Source organism: Hesperophylax consimilis, chromosome 7 (genome assembly GCF_061612785.1).
Source record: "Hesperophylax consimilis isolate HC1 chromosome 7, BYU_Hcon_1.0, whole genome shotgun sequence".
Lineage (NCBI taxonomy): Eukaryota > Metazoa > Arthropoda > Insecta > Trichoptera > Limnephilidae > Hesperophylax > Hesperophylax consimilis.
The window spans coordinates 19,359,364-19,385,942 of record NC_142842.1 but is presented as its reverse complement, the minus strand read 5'-3'; the positions used below and the strand labels follow the sequence as shown (position 1 = coordinate 19,385,942).

Genomic DNA, 26,579 nt, shown 5'->3' with positions numbered 1-26,579 from the left:
CGAAAAGTCGGAGGGGTTAATACTAATAAAAAAGTAAACGGAAGTGAATGGGGATAGTAGATACTCAGGATACTTTCTATATTCGTGCATTAATTTGTGTTCATACGCATTATTTCAGTTTAATATTTCTGAAGGTTGTTGTTAAGAATAGATGTTATTTAGATCAATTTTAGTAACAAACAGTCGACAAAAAATGACAGGATATAAAAAATTACAGCTATGGCAACTCTTTAGTTTTTAGTGAGGTTATGAAAGCATTCTAATCTCGACGTTTTGAGAATTCAAAAATGATTGGTGATTGATGTGTACAGACTGTGCGCGACTAGTTGACGGCCGGCATAGTCCAGTGGTAACGCATTGGACTGCCATTCCGAAGGTCGCGGGTTCGAACCCGGCGTGCGCAAATAAATTTTATTTGATTAATTTGTGTTATTTCACAATTAATTAATTAAAATAATATATAGTATATTTGCGGCACGTTCCAGAGTGGAAGATACTACCAGTATCGCCCTGGTATAAGACCACCATTCAGAATTGAAACGTTGCTCCAAATGGCTTTAGCCGTGTTTAGTGACTAGATCTGAATAGCCAGGTACTTCCCCACCTTCCTCTTTCCCTTCCCCACTTACCTTCAGCCTCACAACATCCCCCAATTGGGGATGCCATAGTCTCACTGGCTCTAGACGGGAGCAGTTGGGACTCTTGTGAGGTATTCACTATAAAAAAAAATAAAAAAAATAAAAAAGTTGTTTGCCACATGAGAATCGGATGCTTGTGTATTCCTGTGGAGGAGGGACCTATCTGTGTATATGTATTTGTGTTACACAATAACTTGAATGTAAAAAGGCAGATTCCTGCAGTATTCCATTCTTGATTAAAATTTCTGACTTTCCTTTAATTGTCAATACATAATAATTAATACTTGGCCTAAATCACCTCTTTTCAACCATCTAATGCCGCACACTGCTTATAACTCACTGCCGCATGTCTTCCTTCCACTAATGCAGGAAAACCAGACTTGGAGGAAATTCAAAACTTCGAAACTGCGTCTGTGACCAGCCTTACCTCTTCCCTGGCCCAGGATTTCCCCGCAACAGGTTTGATAACTTCAACTTTCAAACATTACTACATTGAACGCGACTCATAATATAAAGATTAACTCACCACGACTGGATGGGGGTCTTGTGATGTCTGAAAGAGAGACGGGTGAAATACCAAGGTTTGCAAGGACAGCAGTTTGCGATGGCTGTTTGTTATAGTTTGTGTTTTTGTTCTCAAGAAAACCATAGACGGGCCCATAAATGTGAGGGCGACAAACCGAGTGCGCAGAGCGGGGACATTAAAAACGAACATTCAGACCCTGCATAGAAAATTTCCACAATGGAGTGCGTTGCAAACCGTTACATTAGCAAACTTTACTTTTCTGCGCAGGGTCTGGTTATCCGATGAGCTCTTGACGGTGGTCAGAATACAATTAATGTCGTGGTTTATTCAAGAATTGCTAGAACCCTCCTGGTGCCAAAATGATTGTCACACGGTTTGCCTCCAGTTCATCGAAGTGATACCCAGATTTTGCATTATGGCATGTCTATGCTTTTATTGGTCACTGGGTTGCACTTGCCAAAGTTATTAGTCCCTGATGTCTTAGTAGGAGGGGTATACAATTCAACATACTGATTTAAAATAAATTTATTTCATATTTTGGCTAGAAAGCAGAAAATCTTTGAAAAGTGCGAATGACTAAAAGCTCGACAATGAGAGCTCAAATCATGAAATTTACACAATTTTTTTTCTCTGGAATTTCTAGGTATTTTGAGTATCCAAGTATTTTGAACTTCGGATATAATTTCCATTATGAGCCATGGGTCTTAGAAAAATCTATTTTACTGTCAGTATTGTTTGTTCCAGATTTTTTTTAATTGTATGAGTGTATAAATATGGTATTGTTTTTATCTGTTGCCAATGAATGTGATTTTATTTGTATAGTGCGTGGGAAGAGGGCGTCCTCGGAAATTGGAGCGAAAGACGTCCTTAGAACCAGGAGACCTTCTCTAGATGTTGGTATGTAAAATTTTTTTCTAAACCTTTTTCTGAAACCTATTAGATAATTTTATAAAATAATTTGTTGTATTAGCTAATTTTTTCAATGAAACAAAATAAACAAACCGTTCTTTACTATTGCTATAACGAAAAAAGGCTCGGGGCCTATGTCCTCTTTTGGAGATGCTGTGTGGAGAGTCCTAAGGAAATTAAGGAGAGGAGGTTCTAGAAAAGAAAAAGGTACGATCGTATAAATCCATCCCTCTCTCTGCGGTGCTAGACGATGGGTTGAAAGAGTTAGGCTGGAGAGGTCAAAGGGTCTCCCTCCACCGGCCTCTCCCAATCCGGCACGCCACGCAGCTGGTGGACAGATTCATCCGCCGCCAAGACCTAAACAAACCTTACCCCGTAAACCCAGCATATAATATGACTTAATATTAACAGTTTTAGGAAAACACATAAGAAAAATGGTAATGTTTGTTGCACACGAACGCTATAAATACTCTCATCATGGGAATGTATAGCGAGCGATATGGTAAAACAGGCCAAGTCATAACAAACACGGGTGGCTTGCATAGTTGCCCCAATCGAGATGTGAACTTTTGAACTTCCCCTTTCCGGGCCACTGCTCTAAACACTTGGCTATTATGGCAACCTTCAGACCTTCCGTATTTCTTCAATACATAATATTTATGATCTTCGGATGAGTTCTGAGGAACATGTTTCAACTTTGTGTGATCTCTGGATAAGAATAAAGATAAAATATAATGATTTCCAGCTGGAAGTCCCATGAGAACGGGAACTCCGCTCCTGGACGAGTCCATCACAGACAGTGGCGGCCGCCCCCGGAGGCAGTCCTTCAACAAGGCCATTGAAGCGCTGAGCACTCCCAAGAGAAGGAGGAGACCTTCAACCGATTCCAAGGTACCGTACCATCCATTGATGTATTATACTAGATTGGCCCTGTCTATATTAAATCCATTTTAAAAATGACCCCACATAGCGCGTACGTCACAAATATGGAGATGAACTTAACAACCCAACTCTGTTTAAACTCTTTGTACAACCGTTCAAACTCGTAAGCGAAACCACGGAGAATTTGTTGTCAGAGGTGTTGTAATATGGACATAAAACCAAAAAGAAACTAACACTTACAGCAAATTTTATGTGCTGAATAAGGGCTGAATCAGGAAAAGAATTGATAAAAAACACAAAATGATTTTAATTTATTTTATTTGTGTTTTTGAATTTTATACAGGTCCTATAGAACCAAAAACGTTTTTATTTTTATTACTGTGCATAGGTTTTTTTTTTTTAATTTACCATAGTTTTTATATAGAATGGTATATAAATATTGAAGAAAGCAATCACTTTGTGACTTGACATCATTTTATTTTCTTTGGTTTTATTCCCAGTCGGGCTTTTGCATGCATTTTAATACAGAATATATCTAGTAAGCTATCGAAAATTATACAAAATAATTCAAGCTGATGAATATAAAATAATATTAGTAAAACGTTTAACAGTAACATAAAAATTATAGAGACTAGAACAACACTATGTAGCATTAAATAATTATACCACTATCATTCAATTAAAAGTTATTTTGTCTTCAACCACTTTGTTAGAATTGAGACATTGTGTCAAATAGTCTATCAACCTTCTTCAAGATAGCATTATTGAAAACTAACCTAAGTACTAAACGACTTTTCATTAAACATAATGTAAGATTAACATAAAGAGAGAGATAAATCATATAATGTTGCGTGTTCACAAGTGAGCTGAACCACGACTTATTAAGAAATATAAGATTGCTTCGTTCCTTTCCCATAATTCGTAGTTCGGCTCGCGTTCCGGTTCGCAAATGAATAAGCAGCAATGATGAGGACAGAGCTTCAGGGATCGTATGGGAGAGGGGTAAGGGGGGAGGGGGTGGAGGTTACATGATTACAATACATACTTATTTATTTATTTACGCCCGTTAAATAGAATTTTACGTGTTATTTACGGCATTCACGCACATCGGTTGTTGCAATTCTGGTAGAGGAACAACCGGCTTGTCGATTACAGAAGAAGTTTCAGCAGGATCCAGAACCAGTCCTGTTCGAGAAGAAACAATGACGGTATCTCCTTTCGCAGGACCTGTGGCCATGGTGGACAGCAACTGTCCAATAAACAACGACATTATCAATTAAAACCTGTTTAAAAAAAAACTTAAAAATTAAAACCAATCAATACATAATAAACTTGCTTAAGTTTTCACACGAAAATCAAACCAAATAATTACCGGAATAACAGGCAAAGCTTTTCAGTCTACACGTCGGAAGCCGCTTGCAGTTGAATAAATATGTTTGGCGTGAAAATTATTAGAGCAAACGCGGTTTCCTGCTGATGGTACCCAGTTATTGTCACATAATTGAATGCGGATTGCTTCTAACCATTTCTCCATTTTTTTCCGGTTTATGTGGAAACCTAAGCGAAAATACACAAAAAATAAATGAAGTTATTAAATGACGCAATTTTATTTCTATCAATTCTTCTGCAAAAAATCGAAAAGGCGAAGCCCGAAAGGCAATGACGACTTAATACAACCCTGATTAGCAAAATGCACGGACCAAATAAATCACACATACACATGAGTTGTCGCGCCTCTCAATGCGTGTCAACGCTAGACGACTAATACATCCATAAGTATCACGCGTTGGTTGCGTGATTTTCGTATGCTCACCATGTGATAATAATTAACTTGAATCACCCTATTGGTCGAATCACTTGGAGGTGTGTTATGCATGTGACGTCACAAATTTGCCGGAAATAAATCTAATCTCGTTGAATTTTTCACATTTGTTAATACGCTGCCCTCAATCGATCTGTAAGGTACTGATATATTTTTGTATTCAGATAGCTGATTACATTTTCTAAAATAAAGTCCGTGATATGTACAATCTAAAATATTTGGAACTGGGTTATTTTTGTGATTGAAAAAATGAACTTGCCCAGCATAGCTGACAAGCAAAATACCTTAACTCTAGACCAACAAAAGGTAAAACGCAATGCACAGTTGCAATTTCGCATTGCGACACAATGCGTGCGCCTTTTCATAAATGTGCACGTGAACCAAAACAAAATTGAGTTGGTGTTATTTTTCACTGGTTACACCTAGTCTAGTTGTATTTAGTCTATGGTACCATCACTATAAACTATAGTGGATTAAGCCAGTTCTTCTTTGTTCTAAGCCTGTTGCTCTAGTGCCACCTCCTCTACCTTGTTTCCTCTCTGGTCATGCATTTTGCAATGCCCTGGCTTCTTGTGCTTTTGAAGATGAATTGATTGAAATGTTTTCTTCTTTTACTATAAACCCAAAAGATGCCTACTTTGCTGTCTGTGTATTCAGATGCACTAAAAACTTAGAACCACACCCAATCGTCTGGAGCCAATGAGACTATGGCATCCCCAATTGGGGTATGTTGAGAAGCTGAACAGCGGTAAGGAAACGTAGAAAAGGAAGGTGGGGAAGTATCTGGCTTTCATGTATGGTCACCAAACACTGCTAAAGCTATTTCAAGCAATGTTTCGATTCTGAAAGGTAAAAACTCTCCTGAACATTTCACATATTTCTATTGTGTTTTATTTTGTGACCTGCCGTCAGTCACGTTGGTTTTTGTAATGCGGACAGTTGCATGATGCGAGCCAACCCCCTCTAGCTAAAATATCTATGTTTTTAATTGTATAACATTTGAATTTTTATTTTTGTTAATTAAATTTTCAATCTATTTGAACATAATAAATGCAAATAATAAAAAACTTATAAATAATGGGATAACCAAACATAGGGATAAATTTAACTATGTTTCAAGGAAAATCATTCAACGGGTGTTTTAAAAGATAATACCACATTAACCTCTCAGACATAGAATTTTATTTATTATGTGTCCCTTTGAGAACTGTCAGAACGTGATAATTTTTGTGTTATTTACGAGTTTTACTAAAATCATCATAACTCACGTTTTGGGAAACGTAGCCTCATTCTAAAAAATGTTTTGGAAAGATTATGAAATCCTCTATCGCTACGTAATATTTATATTACGTAGCGATATATTAATATTCTGTTATACGTAAATATTTGCGTTTCTAAATATACATTTTATGAAAATGTCAAAAATATGTAAAAATAGCTTACCATTATTTCAAAGCCTTGAAAAATGTACTTTTTTCTGAGTAGCATAAAGGAAAAACACTTTATATATTGAAGAAATATATTTAAAAACTATTAGTCACCTCAAAATATTAACCGTCCAAACTAAAATATTTTTAATAAATTATTTAGAAACGCAATAAATTATTAACGAACATCTTGACAGTTTCAATCGGCTTAGATACCTCTACGTTCCATAGATATTCTTGAATACAGACGCGTAGCGTTATTCATTATCGATACTCTGTTTTTTAAATCATGGGAATCCGTATACTAGTGATGGAAATAAATCAATTTTTGTAAAATCTCACACCTTTACGTGAAAAGACGTTCTAATGTCTTGACCGCTATTATCATATTTACGTTTTTTGACGTTCTAATGTTCTGAGTGGTTAATATTCTATTTGTAAAATGTTCATTGTAACTAAAAATAATAAACAACAAAGTGTATTTTTTTTTAAATTTTAGGTAATTTATGCACAAAATATATCAAATTGTTAATGTTCGTTTTTTGTGACGCTGTGTCGGTCACGTAGGGTCAATTAATGCCCTACCGAGAAAGACACGTCTATTGCGCACAAATGCTGAGCGCATGTTACAGCATACTCCTTGTGTCACTACGTTACTATGTTTTAGGAAGGTCGACAGCGTTTGAAATTTGGAAGGTTTATAAATAAGAAAATAATTAACTTTAATGGTGGGTAAAAAAGAAAGTTTTTTTAACAAAGTTTTTTTTTCTGTTATATATGTATCTCATTTTTTTCTGTTCTTCTGTTACATCTTCTTAATTTTTTTGTTGCTCTGACTTAAAGTACACTAGCTCAAAAGATTTAAGCACATTTTAATTATTGAAATTTAATAATCATAACTTGTTCCCAGGGAGGAGACGGAGCCAGTGTGAGTGATAATGCTTCAGATCAAGGGACACCCATTGTCAACAGAGGTAATAATTTTAACCGTTAGTTACTAACTAAATTTGCTACGAGCGCTCGCGAAATCAGTTGCTGTTTAGCGCGCGATAGGGGAGGTCGCTCGCACGCATCGGTAATTTTTTATCTTTCTACGTGTTACATAAAGCTCAAAATTATAATATTATTAGTAATTACTTTATAAAAAGATTTAGGAAAAGAAAATTTTTAACCCAAAATGTCAGAATACGAAGATAGTTTGAGTGAAAATGAACGTTCTACAAGTTGTGAAGAAAGTGATAGTGGGAGTGACATTGTGGTGCGCTCACACCGATGCAGCAGCAAGGATTACAGACCTGTGAAGAGGAGCAACTTGATTTGTGCCCGCTGTAGGAAGATGGAGTCTGTGCGGGAAAGCACACATGTTAACTTTTTTACTTTTATATTCCAGTTTTTGTTCACAATTTATATTTCCATAATTTTCTTTGTATTTTATTATCCTTGTACAAGTTTTTATTAAGAAAACACCGAAAAAATTATTAAAATTGGATTATTTTTGGGAGAGATATAGTTTTTATTTTCGAGACAAGGGTAAATGACATCAAAAACAAAAGATTTCTTTGGCATTTCTAAGTATATGTTAGTAAAAAACAATTGCACTAGAATGGTTTTTCATATTACATAATACATTGAATGACATGTTTATTTATTTTTTATGTAGCTTTAGTGTCTACACAAATAATAACACTTTTTTATTTACAGAAAGCCGAGTGAGTGATGCAAACACATCAAAGTTGCTGGTTATTGAAGAAGACGGTAAGAATTTATCCATTTATTGAATTTAATACACGTCAGACCATTGCTAAGCAATGGCTGAGATCGCTACGGGTCCTCACAAAGAATTAGTGATATTGAATATTTTTAGGAGATACATATGTAGATCTTAAGATTAATCTTTGTAGTGTTATAAAAAAATGGTTTCCTGCTAGCAAAGCACAACTTCAAGTTTAACTGACGGCTTTGCCATAAAAATAATAATCTTTGGATGATTTGTACTGTGCCGTTTTGATGAAAAATCACCTCAAGGGCGCTGTACAGTAGGTTGGAAGATAGCCGACCACCAGAGGGGTTTCTTTGTTTTAGTCCTGCAGGACAAACGGGTGTCAGTTGACCTAAAAGTAGGTAGCTAGGATGTGCATCGCATCCTTTGGTACAAGGAACTGAAAAGAGAAAGCAGGAGACCAGCAGGCTTAGAAGACCACACCTCTCCAAGGATGTATAAAGATCGCATTTAAAATAAAGTCGCACACTGTTCAAATGTATTTATTTCAGAGGATTGTGAAGATAAAGGAGAACCTTCTCCGGCCAAGCCCGTCAGGAAAGGCAGAAAGGCAGCCTCCGTGCACGGCTACATGATGTCACCACAAGTGGAAAACGCCGAGGAGATCAGGAAAGCCAGGAAGTAAGTTACTTGGCACTTGTGTTTGTTACTTAACCTCACTCTGATGTGAACATGAGCCACTTGCTTCATGTTCTTGCCAACTTTAGGCCTAAAGGGCTTTTTTTTTTTTTTTTTTTTTTTTTTTTTTTTTTTTTTTTTTTTTTTTTTTATTCACATTTAAACCCGCTAAACTACTTATGTAGTTTGTCAGCAGGGACATAGAGACAACATTTATACATTCATAAGATACAATTTGAACGGTACATAATTACATAAATTGGTTACATTGCAGAAAAGTTTAAATAGCAGCATAAAAGCCTTATATAATAAGCAAGTAAAAATAAATGTATGAACAAATTAGTATTATCAACATAAAACATAAAAGCCTTATAAAATAAGCAAGTAAAAATAAATGTATGAACAAATTAGTATTATCAACATAAAACATAAAAGCCTTATAAAATAAGCAAGTAAAAATAAATGTATGAACAAATTAGTATTATCAACAAGTACATCAATAGTTTCATAAATAGAGGTAGGTAGTCAGGTATTACAAAATAATTGTTTTTCCATTTTCTAAGAATATGAATTCCATTTCAGGGGCATCAGTATAGATCATTATTATCCAATAACCATTTCCTTAGATTATATTTAACATTAGCAGTATACATGTTATTATTTTTAATTGTCATTGGTAATAAGTTAAACATTTTGGGTACTATATAGTTTAAAGTTCTTTCACCATATTTATTAGTACATTTCGGAACTACCAGTCCTTCATTTTGAGTGAATCTTGTGTTATGTTTATGGCAAACTCTTTCCCTATACAATGAATCAGACAATATAACATGTTGACTTACAATATTATAAAACAATAATCCTCTGACAGGTAAAATATTCAGAGACTTGTATATTAATTTAATGTTACTTCTGTGTTGATTGTCATATTTATGGATTAACAATTTTATAATGGAGTTTTGTAATGTTTGTATATAGCTTATATTAGTTTTACAAGAATGTCCCCAAGAAGTAATTCCATAACGTATAGTGGATTCAGCCAGAGATAAGTACATTAACTTTAAAGTACTTATAGGCACGAAATATTTTATTTTATAAATCCTACCCACAATAGCTCGTAGACGTTTACAAACATTAGCAATTTGTACATCCCATTTCATGTAGCAGTCAATAGTAACACCCAAATATACATAACTTTTGACAAAATCAATGGTTTCACATGAACAGGGCTGTGCAACATTTTTATGTATGCAGTCAAATGTGTGTGTATATAATGAAGGAATTACATTACATCTGGCGTGTGGAGATCTGATGTGCATAATTTTAGTTTTTTTGGCGTTTATAAAGAGGCCTGCATCATGCGACCATTTCAGTAGGGCAATAAAATCATGTTGCATAAGGTTCATTGCAGTAACCAGATCTTCGTGCTAACTTAGCTGATTCCCAAACAAAAAGCAATCTGATTCAATCATACAGTAGAATGTAGAACCCCATTTATTTGAACCTCGATAATTCTATAAATTTTCAAACAAAAAAAATGTTTCAAAAAATATTTGTTAATTCATAATTCGAACATTATTTTGACCGCTCACGAAAATTCTGTACCCGAGAAGCATACGGATGCAAGTCCAAAAAGCTAAACGTTCAGGAGAGCCAAAATACTTTTTTTTCTGTAAGTTTGGTCTCATAACTTCTGCGGATATTCATGATAATTGATTTTTATTTTTTATCCTATTGAATCAATTAATTTTGTATCGAAAATGAGAAAATAAAATAAAATATTTTATATGCAAAGCCTAAAAAAAATGTTTTAAAAAAAGCATTGTGGACTTGAGTCCTTCTGCTTCAAAATGATATTGAATATTTTGGTATGACACATGGTATATTATAAAGGGATCAATGTTGAAAACTTCACTTGGAAGTAAAATAATAACTATATAACAGGTAAATATAAATATATATTTTATTTATATTTATATTTCCCTATAAATAAAATAGATATTTATATTTACTAGGTAAATAGTAATATGTGGTTCTTGCATCCTTATAATATTTTTGAAAATACCATAAATATTCAAGATAGGGCTTGCATCTTTCTGCCACTAATGAACATGATAATTTACTTCATGTCTTCATCAAAAACTCATTTCTTCAAATTTTGGACTTGCATCCGCATGCTTCTCGGGTACAGAATTTGTCTATTTAATTCGAAAAATTGAATCTGTTAAAAAAATGTCATTATTTTGTAAATCTGAATCTGACAGGCCGGCCATAGAGATAACGCTGCAAAATGTTCATTATTTTGTGAATCGACTGTAAACGGTTGCGAAATTTCAGTTTACGCGAATGCATATCATATTTACTTCCTATATCTATTTTTCACGGCCTGGCCAAGACGGTAATCAACCGCTCAATTTCGATTTACACGAGAATAAGTTACATTATTACGAATTTACTTTGAATACCTACCTGAATTTGAAGGTTCTTTATTATGTGGGAATTCGTTAATCGAATTTTGGATTTCCATGTCCCGGGATAATGAATTAACGGGGTTCTACTCTAATAACCTTTGTAATTCCTCCTATTAAACTTTGTTTTGTATCTTCATGTGAATCAATTTGTTGTATTTATCCATCTAATTATTACTTATCTCTCCCTTTCTTCAGAGCTCGCATGTCTCAACTCCTCACTCCGCTTTCGAAAGAGGAGAAACTGAACATGGAAGACGTAACGCGTCCTCGTTTCCGCAGAAAAACGGAAGGCAACATGATGATCCAGCCACTGCAATTCACACTCAAGAAGAAGTAGACCATACTCCTGTAAATATCCCCCGAGACTGTGTAGTTACAGCCATCAGCAAAAGTCGTACAAACCAAAGAATATGTAATTGAAAATGTTTAGAAGTGACCCAAAGCGTCTCTGGAGAGTGCCAATAATATAGAATATTATAGTGCAATGTAAATTAGTTTGTCGGCATTACAAATCTGCCTCTGTAAGTCGTATTTGGTTTCCAGGAGAGACAACCCGCAGAAAAATTATGGCAATATGTATAATCATTGTATGTATCTTACAATTTGTGATTGTGATGGTATGTTGCTTTGATGCAATTGCAGTTGGAAACAACTGTCCAAGTGCCAGATCACATATTAGGGCCATTGTCAGGCCGATTTGTTAAATTATCGATTTAGGACAACTCCAATGCATTGTAAAAATATTATATTTTGTACTGTAATGTAGGAACATTTGCTCCATCAAATGACATGTAACATGATATGCTGATGGATATGTTATTACATAGTCACCTCTTGCCATTGGTATGAAATGTAATAAACGCTATATCAGAGTTTCATTAGTAAGCAATCGATAAAATTGTGATCATTTTTAACTTGATGACTGTCCTTGTTGCCTAGGGGCGCAAATGTTCACTTTTTCTATGCACTGAAATAACACTCCATAATACTGGAAATTTTAATTTGATGCTTGTTTAATGTATAAAGCATTGTATTTGCGCTGGGAAAAATAACTTTAAAGTTATAACAATGCTTTAATTGATTATCGAAAGTATGGATGTGTGTGTGATTAAATTATCAGGGCAGTTATCAGGCTAATTTCCAATAATTCTCTTTGACTTCAAGAAAACCTCCATTTGACTTGTTGTAAATAGCAGCCAGGTTATACAACTTCAGAGCGGTCCCAATACATCTTTTCTAGACTCTTCTTTATAAATTCTGCGATGAGATGATTTTGCCATGTAATCATAAAATGTAATATAACTATATTAAAATTATAAACACTTATACCGTAACATAATAAATCATATTTTTAGATAATGAGGAAGGTGTTTGAGGATGATTAACTGTCGGAAGACAAAGATTGTTGAAAATTGATAATTAATTTTAATATTCTTTATATCCCATAATAATTGTAATTTTCAGTTAAAATTATAATTGTAATTATTAGTTACAATTATTATAACTGTAATTTATTTGGGCTGTCTAATTATCAAATCTTTTTACATTAAATTTGTGGAAATTTTTTAAATTCACAAATGCGTATTCCTAACATAATACATACATATATTACTATGAAAGCTTTACTTGTGTAACATACATCTTAAAAATGTTAAACTGTATCCATAAATTTCTGGAAATAATTTAATGACTCTGTTTTTTTTTTCAGATGTCAAATTTAACCAGTACATATAATTTTTTTTTTGTTACAATATTATAGAAACTGAAAATTGTTTGTTGTTTTTAAAGTTTTGTTTTGCTTCTTTTGTATAACATAATTTAATAAATATTTTTTTATGAATAATTAATAGTATTTTTTACTTGACCTTTTGTTTCAATATGTGTAATAGAATCGTAAGTAATAAAAAAAAAGTTTTGTTTTATAAATGACAGGGAGTTGATTTTTAAATAAATAGAGTTGTTAATGTTCATTTGAAAATATGAATTGATTAATTAACAAAAAAATTAATAAGCCATACAAAAATCAATTTGCATATATTTTCAAACATAAATAAATATAGAGGGCTCACTCAATATTGAAGATCACTTTGTGCATGCCCCTCTTAACCTAACCTAACCTAACCCAACATCATTCCCCTTCTTTTTTTTATGCATTTGGGTGATCCTAAAATATGACCCTCCTCCTTAGGTTAGGTTAGGTTGTATATTCGAGGAGCTTTGGTAATAGCCCATAATTCCAAAAGTTTCAGAAAATCAAATTGCTTGATTTTGACTTGCATTCCCACACATCTCACACTGCAATAGGGTCTATTACTGAACCACATTTATTTAGCACTTTTTCCAAATCAATCGACTTTTTCATCCATTTGATCTAAATCTCAAGGTCGGGACACAGAATCAAATTGGCTTCTTAATTTTTATGAAATCCTTAAAAAAATATGGTTTTAATAAATTCTAATTAATCGTTAGTAAAATAATAATAAATCGGGAGGTTCTCATGGAAGTAAAAAGGCTAATTCGATTCAGTTTCCCGGTCTCGGTCTCGAGATTTGGGTGGTTTTGGTGTAAGTATTGTACCAATTTAATATATTTAAAAAGAATAGAATGAACATTTTTGTGAGAATTTTTTTTTTAAGTATAGCGCGGGGGGTGGGGGTTCAGGAGAAAATTTCATAAATCACTGGATATCAGGGGGGCATACATTACTGGGCACGGGGTTGGTGAGGGGGTCCGAGCTATCACAGATCACCCAATATTCAGGTTAGAGGAGCAACACTATGTCGCTTGTCAAAATTTAGATAGGAGAATTGCAAGCTCTATGTGATGGAGGTTGGGATAAGATTTGGAATGATGCTGTAACAATGGAAAACAACATTGGGTGGCCAGAATCCCTCCAAGAGAATACCAAACTTGGTCGCAGGTCGCGATCGATGCCATACCTACTGAAATTTCAGTAAATCTATCGAAATTTGTGAAAATCAATTGAAATTTTCCGATAAGCTAATAATAATAATTTTCACATAAAAATAAAACACATGCGGAAGCTTTGACTAGCCAACTAGGAATGGATCCTGTTTTAGGCCAGTCAAATTGACAAATTTAGTTCATATCATAATTTCATATTACATTGTTTAATTATAGAACATATTTTATAGAAGGAAAAAAGTGTTAAGATTGAATTCCTGTTAGAAGCTTTAGTTAAATATACAATTTTGTACTGAATAAGCGAAAAGAAAAAATAATATCTTAATATACAAAATTAGTATCGAATGCTTATGTTTAACCATAGATGTATGTTTGGTTATTTAAATGGCTTGCAAAAATCGAAAAAAAAAACATTCTCCAAGCGTGATTACAAAATATTATACTTAAAGTGAGACGTGTCCCCCAGCTTTAGGAGCCGGCAAAGAAACTCATTATCAAAACAGCTATTATGAAATTTTTTTAAATTATGGGCAATTTTTTCGAAAATCATAATGAAAGTGTGCTCCCCCATGGATTCGGAAAAGTATTGAGGGGAATCCAGTACTGAGGGAGCAATTACCCCACACAAATCCCTGAAATTCTATCTAATCTACCGATATTTTTCACTCAAATCTATCGATTTTTGTTTTCGCAATATGGCATCACTGGTCGCAGGCAAAAGAAAGAAAGTGAATCTGAGAATATTTAATTGAATAAAATTTCGAATTCGAATGCATGTAAGTTCCTAAAGGTGTGTTTATGGGCACAAATTTCATAAAAGATTTTTTTACCAAGGCGATGATTTTTCGAGGTCAATTTCTAAGAATTTTTCCTTTTAGAATTTCTTTTTGGTAGGTATTAATAGAAATCCCTATTATAATGTGTCCAGGCACTTTTCGTTTCAAGCTCTTGCAACAATAAATTGTATTAGGAGTACATACATTCAAACAAATTTCATATCTAACATTTATAGGTGATCGTTTTTTATAATTCTTTTCTTGTGTTTATTTTGCCTCGTCACCTTCTAGTTGCTTGCTCTGAATCGCTTGCAGTTAAGTTGAGATTGATTGGGTATTTCAAATGAAAACAACTAACTAACTAACCATCAAGCTGTTTCCGCAGGGGTAGGTAGGTAGAGAAGACGGACTGCCGAACAACTAGGCCTTGATACACACTCCTTGCCTCATTCACATTCATACATCGTCTCATACATACTCTTCTATTATTCTGACTCTTGACATGGCCCAACTAAGTATATGATTTACTTGATTGTGCCATGTCTTCCTTGGGCGTCCCTGACTCCTGCTACCATTGCGTGATGTATTCTCCTTACCAAACCATCTAAGCATCCCTTTCTTAATCTTACTCTTTGCGCTTACATCAGCCTTGCATTCTTCGCGGATCTCCACATTTCTCACACATCATACTCATGTTTTACCACACATACGCCTCAGGGATCTAATTTCTACAGCATTCAATCTACTTTCATCCTTCCTCTGCTAGTTCCTGCCTCACTGCCATACATCAGTGTAGGTACCAGCGCTCCATTGTGGACTGCTAGCTTCACTTCAAACAATTTTTTGTTGGAGCCAACTGCGTTCAGTCCTCCATTAATGGAGCTACCTGCATTTCTCCTTGTTTCAATATCTCTATCAATATCTAAATGAAATGAAAAAAATCAAAACAAGATCTATGTATTATGAGTAACTTAACAATATTTGAAAGATTTTTTTTAGAAATATATGACAAACGGACGCATTTGTGTATTATTATTGTTGGCTACTAACCGATGACGCGTGAAAAGATTTATTTATTGATTTTCGGTCCCCTGGATGAGCGAATATTAAATGAACCACAATCATGATTAAAAAAAGAGATTACTATCATAATAAAAAAGTAACCGGTTCCAAAAATAACCGATTTCCCCAAAAAATGTTATGTCGATTATCTCTGCGTTTTATCCATGTTTTATCTAAGAAAAAGAAACTGTCATGGTAGACAGCGTTGCCAGGTCCAGATTGCAATATTTCCCTAGATTGGGAGTCGAAATTTCCCTAGATTTCCCTAGATTCCGGGGGTACCACCTTGGCAAGTTAAAAACGTCTGTCCGTCCGGGGGGGGGGGGAGCTTTGAAAAAAAGTACTTGGTTTTTGTTGATAACTTTCATATATTATTTGTAGTTATAAGAATACACGAATACCCAAATACGCCACATTTACACGTACGTAGTCACTGTTTTTTTTATTCTCTTTCTTATATGGCAATTATTTTTTTTATATGGCAACAGTGGATGACAGCGGCAACACTGACACAACAAATTTGACATTGACATTTCAAATGATAATTATAAAATACTTTTCATTTCAAATGATGATTATAAAATACATAACATTTACATGATATTTAAAAAGATCAGGTAATTATGGACTATTCCGACACACAAAATACCTACTATTTAACATGAATTTATTCATAATCCCATTCACATATTCATTATTTCTTAATTCAATTGAATCGAAGTATTGTTTTCGATAAGTGTGACGGAATAGGCAATATTTACGAAAATACATGTGCATGGAGTAAATTGTTAAGGTCAAATAATAGCAATACATAACATAGCGATGCCTTAATCTGAAATTTTGTGTTTTACCGGGTAAGTAGAAGATTACAACGCCAATAATAATTTGTCAAATAACATAATTATATTAATGATAATAATATTTGGATAATTTGTAAGGTGCTGTTTTAGTGAAAAAAATACCTCCAAACTTTGGAAATGTACGCTTTGCAGATTAAGGTTAAACGCAACGCTCGTTGTATTCTACGGGTTCACAGATGGCGTTAATTAATTAATTTTGTTTAAATACGCTTTTGCAAGGTATTGCTTTACAGTATTAAGACAAATTATTTGTTTGCGCCCTCATATACGCAATATGAATATGAATAAATAGTTTTGTCCATATAATTCAAAACAGAAATCTTAATAAAAATCACTGTAAACCAACCGAAATTGCCGAAAGTGGAAAGCCAAAAGTGAAAAGCTGAGAGAAGATAATTTCTTATTGTGATGATCATAGACAAAGTCGTAATCTGAAACTTTTAAGAAGTCCCCGGTTTTAATATTTTTAGGAACATAAATATAATTTTGAGTTGTCAGTGTTAAAAATAACATTGCTTCATTTATGTACATCAACATTATTTAAGATTCCTGGAAATCCCAAAAATAAAAAAATGAAAAAACATTTATGTTCACTGGCAATCCCAATAATATTGTCATGTAATTTTTTTTTTTGCCAAAATGTACGAAATTTCCCTAGATTTGTGCTGATTTCGTGAAAATTTCCCTTTTCCCTAGATTTTTTTTCTCCCCTAGATCTAGGGAAATTTCCCTAGACCTGGCAACGCTGATGGTAGCTCAGCACTCTCAGCAGTGTTGCGAGCTCAGCTCTTTTAAAGCTAGATTTAGCTCTAAATCGAGTCGTCAGCTCTTAAAAAGTGGCTCTATATTTTTCAGATATTTCAGCTCCCTTTTAAACAGGAATCATTCCCGAAATGATAAAATTATTTATATTTAAATCTTCGTTTTTATTTCCGAATTTCTCTTTCTATCCCTCCCCACAGGATAAGATTTTACATATTTTTTAGTTCCTTTTGGGTAGCTCAAGTTGGCAACATAAAATCGAGTTAGCAACACTGAAGCTCAGCTGTCACATTTCAAATTTGTTTGGTTTGGTTTCGCGATCTCGTGGATTTCTTTTTCCAGATATTCCGATTTTTTATTCTATTATTGCACAAATAAAAGTATCAAGATGGACAACTTTCGTTTAGGGTTTCGAGAAGTGATTCCCGATCAAACGTTACCAGAGACTTGGAAAGAGATATCTCTAAATACCGGTAAGATGGAGGTTATAGTATTATAGTTTCAATGAACATGCATTGAGGTTTTTAGTTATACTTTAAACATTAAATTTATTTGTGTAGCTTGCTAATTAATACAGCATCTGATTATTAAATTTGCTTTTACAGGAGGTGCACAAAGTACACTACAAGACATTAAGCTTCCAGAAAGGGCTGGCGGGTATTTCTATAAAGACGGCACAAAATATTATACGAGAAACAGATTTTTGTCATGGTTTGTATTTTTTGTGAATATATTTGTTTCGGTAAACTTTTCGAATCCCGGTGCATGAAAAGTCTCTTCAAAAAAACAACACTTGATTTTAACTTAAATGTCTAATGGAGATAACTATTTTAGTCGGGGGTACAAGTTGCACATGCACAAAATGGGTTTGTAGGGTTTAGTTTGAGTTATTTCAATAATTTATGCGTATTTCCTAACCTTCAAACATAATTTTGAGAAAAAATGGAACTTTAATTAGAGCTGGGTCAATTGATCATTTTAGATGACCTGTGTCGTGAGCGGGCCGCGAAAACTCAGTATTTAATCGGGTTTCGGGTCTTTCACGACCCGAAATTAACGATTACCCGTCGATTACTTTAACTTCTGTTTGACTTAGGTAGTTAGTAGAGGAGAGGCGTATTTATCGTACCCAGTAAAAGTACCGGGTATATATTCATGCCATACTTTGTACTTGTGACAAATCTTCAAAATACCTGATTCCTAAGTATTTGTAAATATCACAGGCCTTGAAGTACTCATTCTTTAAACTACTACTGACTTCTCACTCTGGTCTGGGGAAAGATAGGTATATTTTGTCGGTTGCTGTGATGCAATTTTGCCTTTTCGCTCGGTCTTATTGGAAAGGTGTACGAGAATAAAAGGACAGTAATGCGTATTCCACAGGCTCACTACAGGCTGTTTCAAAAATTTGTTTAAGTTAACTCTTGACAGGCCAAGATGCCAAACAAAACGTCTGTAACCAAGTGGGTCTTCCGACGACCCCATGCATTTTTCTGTCTTATTGGCTTTTAAACTACAGAAATCCCAATTATTAACTTATGTATTTGTGCAGAAATACGTAAAATACTAAAATGATATGTCAATTATTTATGCTTATATAAGAAGGATAGTAATTTATGTATTTGCGCAGAAATATGTAAAATACTGAAACGATATGTCAAGTATTTAAGCTAATTATAATACTGGAAATAAGGAGGATAATAATTTTGGGTACTACCTTCTCCCCCACTTGGCTGTAGGATAGTTAATATAAATTATATTTTTTTATTTAAAATATCTGCGAGAAAAACTAGTCCCGTGTTCTCCAATTACACAATACCATACATTTATTTACAATTTATTATTTTTGGATGGATATATTTACTTAAAATTCCTCCAAAAGTAGTGCCTATTACCAGCTTCGTGATATTAGATTATGTAACCTACCTTACACTGCGAAATTTCAAACTATAAAAATCATCCAAACAATATTTATATTGAACACGCTCTAAGTAATGTTATTCCCGCTTGTTTCTCCCTTCCCTCCCCCTCAACTTCCCTGCTCAGTGCTCAGCACGCCTCAGGTCCCCGTCACTCTCCATCCCCAGTCCCCAGACACCAAATCCCCTGGTAGGTATAAAATACTTTCTATTTTAGTAGTAGAGAGTATTTTGTACCTGGTATTTTTTGTACCTTTACTCACTGTACCCAGTACTAGCGAAAAGTACTCACAGGACCCACCTCTAAGTTAGTGGGTACTGTAACTGTTGTTACAAATGTGAAATTATGTAGACTAATAAAAATGGGATGTACTCTAAACATATTGCCAGTCTATACATAAGTCAGGTCAGGTAAACCTTCAGCGGACACTAGTTAATAGCACTTTTTAAGCTTATTCCGACCTGCTGGAGTGATCGGTATGCGAGCTGGAAACTAAAGTGGCGCCATCTCGCCGAAGAGTTTGAGGCATTGGCGAGCGCCTTTCACATTTAGGAGAAATTTCAATACTATGGTCGGCATCCACACTCTGCTCGTAATGATAATTGATATTCCCGGGATACGTTTCACGATGAGCCATATGGAATTCGCTTGCACCACGTGACTTATGACACGTGATACAAACAACAAAAAATCGAGCTGGTTGAATTTAACTTAATTCTTATAGGATTCTTAGAGTAACAATATAGTATTACTCTTATACCGTTATTTGCTTTGATTTTCGGTGATATTATTATCGCTTGATAATTATTAATTTTAGGTTGACCGAAATTTTGGGAGTGCGTTGCTCCAACGCTCCTTAGGACTAGCCGCCACTGAATGCATGGATTATTATGATTCTTTTGGATACTGGGGTAATAAGAGAGGGTGTTCAAAATACATAATGTTTACGTTAATTTTAGTGTTTCATCATTTTTATTGTTAGGTTACATGATGTATTAGGAAGGTTACATTTATATTTTGTTCCTAGTGTTCGCATGTTAGTGAGAACATCTTAATCAAATTAAGAAAAAAACAATGTACTTACATAATACAAAGAAGATTCAAAAGAAGTTAATAAATTCTATAATAGAAAGAAAAGAAAGTAGCAAAAGATAATAAAAGCAAGAAGAGAAGACAGGAATCTAGTAGTTATAAATATAAAATAATACAATGGAATGGTTAGTGGGAAACAACACTATTAACGTTTTTCCCCAAGTAAATAAATGGATTCATATTAAGATATTAATTACGCCAATGACCAAATAACTGGAATTGGGATGTTGCGACAACTGCCCTAAACCCCTAGCGACTTATTTTAAATTCCACAATACCTGGAAAATAATGGTGCAGACAGCAGACACAACAAAAAAACATCAGTATAATATTATGTTTGTTATTTCCCAAGTAAATAAACAATTGTAAATTTACCTACATGCTCGAGCAATTACCAAATAATTACAAAATGATTTATGCGATACATAATGTAATAACTAATATGGGAAATTCTAAATAGATACTGCGTCAATATTTACCAACCTTTAACATTTCATAAACTCATTGCAAAATCAACAAAAAAAAATAATAACTATACGAAAAGAATGTCAATGCAAACATTTCGACTGTTCAAAATAAAATGTTCAGTTAATTTATTTTATAGTTAAATTATTTCAATTGTTATAATAATATAAATATTTCCTTATACAGATAAGTATATATATTTTGATACAGTGTTATATTAAGGTAAGAATGAAGTTATTTTAATTATTGTATTATGATTTAAAAACGTCGCTCGCCTTGCTACACCGGCACCATGCCTACAGGTCGCGAGGGTAGATCATGAGAGTAGGTCGCAAGAGAAGGTCTTGAGACCCGGGGTGCTATCTATGTGCGCTCGCCTCGCTCTCCGGCGCCCGGTAACCGGGTCGTGAGAGTAGCCCGCGAGAGTAGGTCGCGGACCCGGGTGGTGACGAAAAAGTAACTCGCTAGCTCTTTGGATGTTCGTGAGCGGATTTCAATGAGCAGGTCATTCACGATCGACCCAGGACTAACTTTAATGCACGTAAATAGTTATCTCTTGTAGTAATTAAGTTGAAACCTTGTGCTATTTATATATTTTTTTGTAATAATATTATTCAAAAGAGTAAATATTTCCCTGTAAATTTTTACCTAAGACTACCGTTTTTAACATGCAATTAAAAAATTTTCCTTTGATTCAACATAATGACAATAAACAACAATTCTTTGTATTTACGATTATGGAAAATAGTGCATTTAACACATTTCTGGCGAATATTTTTTGCGCTGGCGCTACGCTCTATTCGGGCGAAAATAAAGGTCCCGTGCGAATTTCTTTAATTTGTTTTAAATCGCTACTTCTTCGAAAATAATTAAAATATTTTTATAAAAATTTCTACATTTCTACGTAGTAACTCAGCATACCCAAGCTATAAAAGTATTAAATGAAAATCGAATATTATTTGAAATGCAACTCAATTAACCTTGTAATATGTTTATTACGGTCCGCCTATCGGTATTTACTCATACCTGCTTTCTTTAAATTCGCCCGACATCTCTCGCTCACTTGCACATAGGAGTTGAGTGGGGCGGAACAGAGATAGAGATTCGAATCGGGTTTCACGGTCATAAAAACCCTCATTCCAGGAATTGAATTATTTCAATAACGAAATATGTTATCTAAATAATGTTCTATCCTTTTGTTGAAATACCGATGTAAACGAAAGGCATGAAGATAAATATAAAAAGAAGACTTGCGTTACGATTCTATAATTATGTACCTACATATAGTTGAGACCTTAACAAAGAGTAGTATACAATATTCATATAAAAACATTGCCCAAATGAGGCCGGCACAAAAGGTAGAACTACCCTTCCCGCCGTTACGCCTCAATCGACCGAACGGGTAGAACTACCTTTCCGGCCCGAGGTGTGTTAATAGCAATTTTCTTCAATTCAAAATTAATATTTTACGGCTTTAGTATGGCCGCCAACTGTCATTTCGATAGAACTATAAACCATAATTAATAAAATATTTTTTAGGCCTTTCTTTTTGAATTATCCAAACTAAGAATTATTTTGCATAAAAGGTTTTTATAGGTTTTTATGTTCTTATTTTTTTCTTAAATAGATATATTGTTTTTGGTAACTATGCATATTACGTGTGGTAGTTATACCCTTACCTTATAAAACGATCCCTTTGCTGACATTTTGTACCTTTTTTGTATGAAATGACGAGAATTTTGCTTCAATCTAAATACACACAAATTAGTCAACTAACTCAAACTATGAACCTAATAACCTATTTTGTGCATGTAAATAGTTGTTTCTTCTAGTAATTGCTGAAATAAAGTGTGATATCCATAATCTATGCCTTAAAGTGCGGTAGTTAGAGAAATAAATATCCTTAATTACTTTGAGAAACAGCTATCTATGTCCGAAGAGATGGTAAAATATGTATTTAAATTTTTTTAAATTCTCAATCAAAGTTAAATTTGAAGGTTAATTATTATAAAAACCAAAGATATTAGAAGAACGAGATGTGCTATGCGCAGTTCGTACTGAGTGGAATTGTTTTGCCGAGTGTCGCCGGTTTTGTTCACCAATACTACTGCACACCTTCGCTTGCGCTAAGGTATCCGCACTAATACATAGAACAGATTTCTGTGCGTACACGTCCCGATACCGTTCAAAGTACCCTAATTAGGTAGTACTCCGGCTACGGTCCGGCGGCCAACATAGCATATCTCGTTCTTCTAATATCTTTGATAAAAACCCATACTAAAAACCTATTTTGTGCATGTTTTACATCTCCCCCGACTTAAATAGTTGTTTCCAGTAGTAATTAAGTTGAAATGAAGCTTTATTTAAAAAAAATCATACAAGCTTCAGCTTTGAAAATAACTCTCCATAAAGTTATGACTTTAGATTTTCACGGCCAAAAGTAATATCGTGATTAATTTTTGGGTTATTATGCCATGTTCCGCTTCCTGGACGAAGCTACTGAAGCGACGAGTGTGTCTAGATATCATTATACAGCATTCTATCCTCACTATCCCAGTCATAAACATGTGAGGTTGAATTTGGCGCAGGTATCTTTGCCAAAAAGAGTATAAATTTTTTAAAAGAAGAATTTCACAAAAATACTGTGTATAAAGTTATGGGTTATGACTAGAGATGGCAAAATTTAGCATTAATTTTCAGATTTTTTAGCATTAACAATTGGAAATTTAGCATTTTATAGCATTTTGAGGCATAATTTAGCGTTTTGTAGCAAAATAGAAAAAAATGTATTTCCTGAATGTTTTTAGCGCATATTTTAAGTATTTTTGGTAAAATATATGTTTAACCTTCATTTGCAAGTATTTCCATGTGAAAGATTATAAATAATTAATTTTAATATTAAATTAATAAGGAAGGAAACTCTAAGTACGGGTCGAACACAAACACAACAAATGCAGATTGCGATTAACATCAATAGGCGTAATTTATTTCGCACAATTTGTGTAATGTCAAAAAGCAATTTTAGCCTACAGTACAAAAATATTAAATATTTACACATAAACAAAATTATAAAAAATCGTAGTGTAAATATCGATTTTTTTAAATTCTCACATATTATTTTAATACCCGGTATTTTCGGGAAATTCGCGCCTATTTCGCTAAATAGAATAATTTTGCTGAAATAGGCCAAAATCACGTTTTTCGCGTTAATTCGCGAAATAGAAATCACTGGAAACACTTTCAAATGCCTTGAAACGCAAAGAAAACTTATAAATGCCCTATTTTAGAAACATAAATATTTTTTTGCGTTTTTAGTTAAAATGAAATTTTGCCATCTCTAGTTATGACATTTAACTCCGTCTTGATTCACCTCGCTTCGTTCAAGCGAGGAAGGATTTTCAGTTACAACATCAATAATGTCATATTTTTCAATCTTAACCACTCTAGTTTCTGAAAAGTCTAGAACCACCTCTGGTCAAAAGATAGTTGCTAAACTGTAAGTAAAGTTGAAAATGTCAATGGTTAATGCATCATCATTAAGCAGTTGAGTCGCTCTGTTGATTGATGCATTCTGATAGGCAGAAGTCCTTGCTTTCGGAGCAAGAAGTGAATAATGTGATGGGTATCTTAAATCAGAACTACCCTTGTGTCTATGTTGAATTTAACATTTCCAGGCGTGTAAGCCATGATACTCTGGAGGTGGTGGAGCGCTCACTAGAGCTGCGTATAAATGGCGGCAGAGTACGGTGGCGGGGCGGGGGCGCATGGCTCGCTGCCTCGGTCCACGAGTTGCCCGGGCGAGTATTGCTGCTGGCTGCCTCCATTGGGTCCGTTCACAGATTCGTCTTTCCTCACCCGGATGTTATACACCAGCAGGTGGGTTCGACTCAACCGTTTTGCATGTCGTCCGTTTGTAAATTTGTGTGTTCTGTTTCTGTTTTTGAAAATCTGCTGTATCCACTTTATTATTCAAGCAAACCTTACTTTGACTAGATGGCTAACTTTGACTATGTTTCAGTAAAGATTCTTTTTTCAAATGTGAAATCATTGTGTTTATTTCGAATTTCCTATTCAAATTTTTTCAATATTATGGCACCTACCTGCTTGAAGAATGTTTGAAAAAAGAATAAGGAACTCCAGTCCCTTGTTATTTTTTATCAATTTATCTTCTATTTTGAATACCAGTATATTTTTTATTAGGACGAGTTGTTTCGGAGAATTTGAACAATTCATCAAATTTCAACATTCATTTTCTAGTTCTGTGAGAAATTTTTTCAAGTTCTGTTTTAATTTCAGTTTTGTCAAGCAACTAGCCTATAATGATATAATAACAGAACTTGAATAAGACTTTCACAGAACCCGGAAATGAACGTTGAAATTTGATGAATTGTTCAAATTCTCCGAAACAACTCGTCCTTAGTGTTACCTATAGTTAGTTTTAATAGTTAAAACATATTTCAAAGTTTAACTTTTTCGAGTCTCCCCAAAACACACCAAATCTGTGGTATGTCTGTGTAATTTCACAAAAAGCCTACATTTTATTTCAACAGGCTCTGTGTTTTGTATGGCGGCGTCGATAGTCGAGACGTTTTTTATTCTTAAGTTTAACGACTTTTAATATTGGAGAACTCTGGGTAAAATGTCAGCATTCTTCACTACTATTATTGTATTGTACCAAATAGGATATGAATGTATAACCCTGGCCAGGAGCACTCCTGTCACGGTGAGACTGGTGAGACAGATTGATTTGTTACAGACTGATTTGTTAGGACTTGGAACACGTGCCCTGAGGAGGGGAAGGATATTGGAGTTCAATCGAACGGTATACTGCCGTGGTAACTAAAAATGCAGTGTCCTTGAGACTCTCATGGCAAACCTAATAAGCCAATATTGGAATTTAGGATGAGCAGGAATAAATGAATTGATTGAGCTTGTTTTTTTTTTCTTATGTCTTCCTTCTTCTTACCTCTTTTTGGTTCTTCTTGGCTTTTCATTGTTCGTCTTCCTTCTTCTTACCTCTTTTTGATTCTTCTTGGCTCATCTTGGCTCACCTAGACACTTCTCGCATTTTCTCACCCCTTTTCTCATCTTGGCTCTTCTTGGTTCTTGTTAACTTTTCTTTGCCTTTTTTAAACCCTTTTTTAAACCCTTTTTAGTTATTTTTGGCTCTTTTTTCCTCATCTTGATTCGCCTTGACTTTTCTTGCATCTTTTCACCCCTTTATTTCACATTTAGGCACTTTTTGGCTCTTCATGGTTCTTCTTGTTTCTTCTTTGTTTTTCTTGCTTCTCGTGACTTCCTCTCGCTTCTTCTTGACTCTTCTTGGCTCTTCTAGTCTCTTCTTGCTCCTTCTTGGCTCCTTCAACCCTTTCCTGCTTATTTTTTTTTGTTCTTTCTCTTGCTTCACAACCTTTTCTTACCAATTGTACATGTGAATCCTGCAAACTGAAATTAGTTACAATTAGTGGCATCCCGTGCTATATCAAGTATCCCAATGGTTCAACACCGCTGTCCTGGATTGCGAGACCTTGGGGAAATAATTATTATGATAACATAAACAAATCTTCAGGCAATAACAAGTGAAATATGAGTGAGTCTTATCTTGGATGTCTTGGTGGAATAAAATCCTTTGTGTCCTATCGAA

General features: G+C 34.2%; 2 protein-coding genes across 4 annotated transcripts in view; both read left to right on the top strand.

Moving 5' to 3' along the window:
- The window catches only part of LOC149422430 (uncharacterized), a 51,812-nt gene extending 38,988 nt beyond the window's left edge, over window positions 1-12,824 (top strand). Inside the window, exons 27-33 of one of the 2 annotated variants that reach the window (XM_089633287.1) lie at window positions 1,008-1,097; window positions 1,987-2,061; window positions 2,819-2,964; window positions 7,115-7,178; window positions 7,906-7,959; window positions 8,476-8,605; window positions 11,269-12,824. In XM_089633287.1, coding sequence (XP_089489413.1) covers window positions 1,008-1,097; window positions 1,987-2,061; window positions 2,819-2,964; window positions 7,115-7,178; window positions 7,906-7,959; window positions 8,476-8,605; window positions 11,269-11,410 — 701 coding nt within the window. In that variant the 3' untranslated portion in view covers window positions 11,411-12,824. The remainder of the gene's footprint in view (window positions 1-1,007; window positions 1,098-1,986; window positions 2,062-2,818; window positions 2,965-7,114; window positions 7,179-7,905; window positions 7,960-8,475; window positions 8,606-11,268) is intronic. The other variant, XM_089633288.1, reaches the window with a different exon arrangement.
- Window positions 12,825-17,769: 4,945 nt separating this feature from the next.
- The window catches only part of Nup160 (nuclear pore complex protein Nup160), a 43,138-nt gene continuing 34,328 nt past the window's right edge, over window positions 17,770-26,579 (top strand). For both annotated transcript variants that reach the window (XM_089633285.1, XM_089633283.1), the window contains exons 1-3: window positions 17,770-17,931; window positions 18,064-18,169; window positions 24,610-24,811. In XM_089633285.1, the coding sequence (XP_089489411.1) occupies window positions 17,847-17,931; window positions 18,064-18,169; window positions 24,610-24,811 (393 nt within the window). In that variant the 5' untranslated portion in view covers window positions 17,770-17,846. The remainder of the gene's footprint in view (window positions 17,932-18,063; window positions 18,170-24,609; window positions 24,812-26,579) is intronic.